This window comes from Ammodytes marinus, assembly GCF_949987685.1.
Source record: "Ammodytes marinus genome assembly, chromosome: 25".
Taxonomy (NCBI): Eukaryota; Metazoa; Chordata; class Actinopteri; order Uranoscopiformes; family Ammodytidae; genus Ammodytes; species Ammodytes marinus.
This window is the reverse complement of record NC_137229.1, coordinates 212458-217457: the sequence shown is the minus strand read 5'-3', so window position 1 is coordinate 217457 and position 5000 is coordinate 212458. Positions and strand designations below refer to the sequence as shown.

Sequence of the window (5000 nt, the reverse complement as noted above, 5' to 3'; positions counted from 1 at the left end):
CCCTACTAACGTCCTCCCTCCTACATACTCGACATGTACAGCCCCGGAAAAAATTAAGAGACCAGTCTGGATTTTCCTTAAATCTTCATCTCTACATTACTTATTGAAAATGCTCTTTAATGACAATATTCTTATTGTGAATTTGGTAGAAATGTTGTCAGTAGTTTATATTATAAAACCAAAATGTTCATTCTACTCAAACATATGCCTATAAAGATTAAAACAAGAAGTTTTAGTATGAGTAGGACATAAGTAGGGTTTTTAGTATGAGTAAGACGTTATTAGGGTTTTTAGTATGAGTAGGACGTTAGTGGGGATTTTTGCTGGGATGTATCTGTTTCACACACGTTTCTAGCACTTAAAGCGGATACGAGTAACATTTAAATATCTTTTAAACAACCTCATGTTTCCTCTGATAATCATAAATTACCTTTAACAGCAAACGAGACCATCAGTGCAAAGAAAGACGTTTTTATATAGTTTTTATTACTGCTTTTGGTCTGGTCGCACACCCAGTCCGATTTTCGGTTCGCTCGTGCAGGCTCTATGGTCACATATCCGTATTGGTTGCAGATTTCAGTGTGGCGCTGCAACGCGATTTGAGAAGCCTATCCCTCCAGGTGAGGGAAGGGGAGCGGGAGCCTTGTTTGAGACAGTTATTTGTCGTCATAAATGACTGATAACGGGGCTGAACCATCAAAGAAAAAAAAGAGAATGCAATGAAGAAAAGCGAAAAGGGAGAGTGAGTGATAGGCGGGCGGGAGGACGTTGCCAAGCAACGTGTTTACAATTTCACGAGAGCGAAACTAGACTGCTAAATGAATGAGCGGTTGGTAGGCTACTAACACAAAGTTTGCTTTGCTTCACCATCATCAGATAACCATTATCTGAAATAGTCATTATTTACATCAACAACACAAACACATTACCTCATCGTGATCCATAGTCTACTAACTGCCGTCTCTCATTCATTCGCTTTCTGTGAGGACACAGCTCCGTGATAGAGAGAGTAGTTAGGTGACGCTGCTGAATCAACTCATTGCAAGCAGGTGTGTGTACTGACTGGCATTAGTTGATGCAGTGTCAAAACCACTCTCACGGAGCCGAAAAGAGTCCTCACACTTTCAACACACGAACATGCACTATATTGCGCCCTTCTCAGTCCACGCTCACGCGCCTGGCACGAGCATTTGCGACAGCGGGCGTCGTAAAAATACTACCGCTTTTGTCCAAAGGGGACGCCAACGTGCCATCTTACTCGTAGTGCCTTTAAGGTCTTTCTCAGATAAAGGTTAAATGTGTAGTCGGTCAGAAGCCCCCTTTTACACAGAGATTGCGGCATATTGACGGAACGACAGTGCGTCAACATGCCGGCTCTGCTTGATTCTGTGTAAGAGCTGGCAAATCAGTTAGCCATTTACACAGCGTTTTACATCCCGGAATGAAAGAGGGTTAGGCCTGTAAGCAGGACATCAGGCCGCCGTGGTTAATGTTAAACACATTTACATTACTTTGACATGCTCATCTTATATGTTCCTTACGCCAGGTCTGAGTTTGGTAAAACAGCACCCCTGACTCCTGGAACAATTTACAACTTAGAATTCAAATAAATACATTAATATCTTTTAACAAGTTTAGCCATATTATTTTTAATCTGCCCCACATAAACTGTAACTGTTTTGGCTAAGCAAGGTTCTTCTTCTCAATTTTTGGAATGTTTTAATTGTTTTTTTTTCTCCTTGTAAACGGTTGTGTATTTGTAAAACTCGACATCATTGTAAAAGAGGGTCACCCCTCAATTGATCTTTCGAGGTTAAATAAAGGAAAAATTAAAAAATTGAAAAAATGTCTCCCTCTCATGTGATATTGCCATACTATCTATCGTCCTTCACATTGGTCTCTAAAATACTTTTTCTTTTTGCCTTTTCATCTCAGAGTGAACAGTTTCCCAAAGCAACACAAGAAGTGGAGAACAAGGTTGTGTCTCAATCCGGAGGGAGAAAGTGAGTTCACACACACACACACAGTAACACACACACACACACACACACACACACACACACACACACACACACACACACACACACAGTAACACACACACACACACATAGTAACACATACACACTTAGTTAGTTGTCGAGTTAAATATTTGCTCTTCAGCTTTCTATTAATTTTTCTTTTGTTTTTTTACATCATATTAGTGTCCAAAGTTTTTACAGAACAGATTTTCGGATACATTCTTTTATTTAATTTGTTATAAATCAAAAAATATTGTGTGTGTGTGTGTGTGTGTGTGTGTGTGTGTCTCCCTCTGTGTGTGTGTGTGTGTGTGTCTCCCTCTGTGTGTGTGTGTGTGTCTCCCTCTGTGTGTGTGTGTGTGTGTGTGTGTGTGTGTATGTGTCTGTGTATGTGTCTGTGTGTGTGTATCTTAAAAATACATTTTCTGCATATTTTTAAAAGAAGAAAATGTCTCATAAATCAAACAGTTTCTATGAAAACAACATATGAACAAATCCTTCTGTAATAACCTTCAGAATAGTGCTGAGAATGATTATGGAAAGTTTAGTTGATGTAAGCGCTGTAGAAGTTGTAGATTTTTGGTTCGGAATATTGCAAAAAACTAATGTTGAGATAATGTCCGTTAAACATGGTTGTATAGGAGAAATATACAGACGCAAACAGACAAGGTTTAGTCAAATAAACACCTGAATGTACATGTTGGACCTTTTGATTTATACTAGTATGAAAGAAGACATGTTATGGAAGATACATAGACAATAACAGAAAAAAAACTAAAAATTTACCAGTGCTTGAATTTAGTTTTGTTTCTGGCTGCTGTGTGTCTCTGTTTTTTTTTTTTATAAGATAATTTTTTGGGGCATTTTCAAGCTTTATCAGACAGTACAGAGTTGAAATGGGGAGACAGAGAGAGAGAGAGAGAGAGAGAGAGAGGGGGGATGACCTGCAGTAAAGGTCCACGGGTCAGATTTGAACCCGCGACCACTGCAACGAAGGCCGGAGCCGATATGGTACGCGCTCTATCCACTACACCACCGGAGCAGCCCACAATCTCTCTGTTGTGTTTCCAGGTGTTGTCCAGTTTTCGTTGGCGGGGGTTCTGTCACTAACGGAGTAGGAACGGCCACGTCCAAGAGGTGTGAGGAAAGTCCAGGATCTCAAAATATTAGAATACTTCATAAAACCAATCGAAAAAAAACTATTTATAATCCAGAAATGTAGACCTTCTGAAAAGTACGTTGATCCTACATGCAGTTAAAGGTGCAGTGTGTAATATGACATCATCAAGAAAGTTCTACAAAGTTCTAGAATGCAACGCTCCCTGGGTAACCCCAACCCTTTGGAATAATAACAGAAGCTACAGTGGCCTTCAAGGACAAGAACAATTCTACATTTTAAACAATGCACCTGATGACATTCCAACTATGACACTTTCAAGATGGCGGCACTAGGCCTTGGTCCAAGATATGCAGAAATATGGACATATATGAGACCCTTTCTAAGGGAAAAAATAATAATACAAAAAAAAAAAAATTCAGCTATTATGCACTAAATGAAATGTACTTATGGATATTATAATTACTTTCTACAAAATCTGCTAGGAAATAAAACCCACAATTCTACACACTGCAGCTTTAACTTTATGTGTAAGAATCTAGACGATATGAAAGTGTCACTTTTTGAATTAGATAAAAAAAATGTATATTCAATTTTTTTTATTTTAGATGAATAATTACTATTTTTAAGATTTAAGATGTGTTTGTTCTCTGCTGTAAACCTGTATTAACTGTATGAACTATGGACCCGTTGAACAGGTGCTGTGACCGGCTGCGCTGCACGTCATGTGATTTCAGAGTTCTGATGTTTGACGACTGTGAGTGGGATGCCAGCTGCGACTACCTCTTCCTCAGGTGAGTGGCTGTGTGTGTGTGTCGGTGTGTGTGTGTGTGTGTGTGTCCGTCCTTCCGTGTGTGTGGCTGTGTGTCGGTGTGTGTGTGTGTGTGTGTGTGTGGCTGTGTGTGTGTGTGTGTCCGTCCTTCCGTGTGTGTGGCTGTGTGTGTGTGTGTGTGTGTGTGCGTGTGTGTGTGTGTGTGTGTGGCTGTGTGTGTGTGTGTGTGTGCCTGTGACTACCTCTTCCTCAGGTGAGTCTGAAGGTTCCATAACACAACCAGTCAAATCCAATTAAACTTTATTTATACAGCACTTTTCAGACACAAGCAAAGGTTAGCAGAAAGGCCTTCACATCAATATACAGAGAAAATTAACATTTTTACGGCATATTTCGAATGTTAGAATTAATCGAATTAATCAAAAGCTTCCCTGTGATTGATCTGATTAAGAATTGTAATCATTTGACAGCCCTAAACATAAGATAAACTGTCTCTACCCCTTAATTTCATTATAAAAAATGTCAATTTAAAAAAGAAACAGTATTTTAAGTGGATCACATTCGGGTGTATCTCACATTATCACAAATCCTAGTCGGGGGAAATCTCTAGGTGAGAGAAAGTCATCTGATGTGTTCTGGTTGAAGTGTTGTTCCTCGGTTTGGCCAGAAGGTGGCAGTATTGAGCTATAAACTGACCTGGTTCAGTTAGGAGAGTCTTCTTTTAAAGGTGCAGTGTGTAATATGACATCATCAAGAAAGTTCTACAAAGTTCTAGAATGCAACGCTCCCTGGGTAACCCCAACCCTTTCGAATAATAACAGAAGCTACAGTGGCCTTCAAGGACAAGAACAATTCTAAATTTTAAACAATGCACCTGATGACATTCCAACTATGACACTTTCAATATGGCGGCACTAGGCCTTGGTCCAAAATATACAGAAATATGGACATATATCAGACCCTTTCTAAGGGGAAAAAGAATTATTCAAACCTTTTTTTTCAGCTATTATGCACTAAATTAAACGTACTTATGGATATTATAATTACTTTCTACAAAATCTGCTGGGAAATATAACCCAACATTCTACACACT

At 39.3% G+C, this 5000-nt stretch overlaps 1 protein-coding gene across 1 annotated transcript in view; it reads left to right on the top strand.

The window, feature by feature from the left end:
- cfap418 (cilia and flagella associated protein 418) overlaps positions 1–5000 on the top strand; it is a gene marked incomplete at its 5' end in the record, with an annotated part of 12723 nt that overhangs the window by 937 nt on the left and 6786 nt on the right. Inside the window, 3 exons of the mRNA XM_080053303.1 lie at positions 1936–2003; positions 3090–3155; positions 3834–3929. Coding sequence (XP_079909429.1) covers positions 1936–2003; positions 3090–3155; positions 3834–3929 — 230 coding nt within the window. The remainder of the gene's footprint in view (positions 1–1935; positions 2004–3089; positions 3156–3833; positions 3930–5000) is intronic.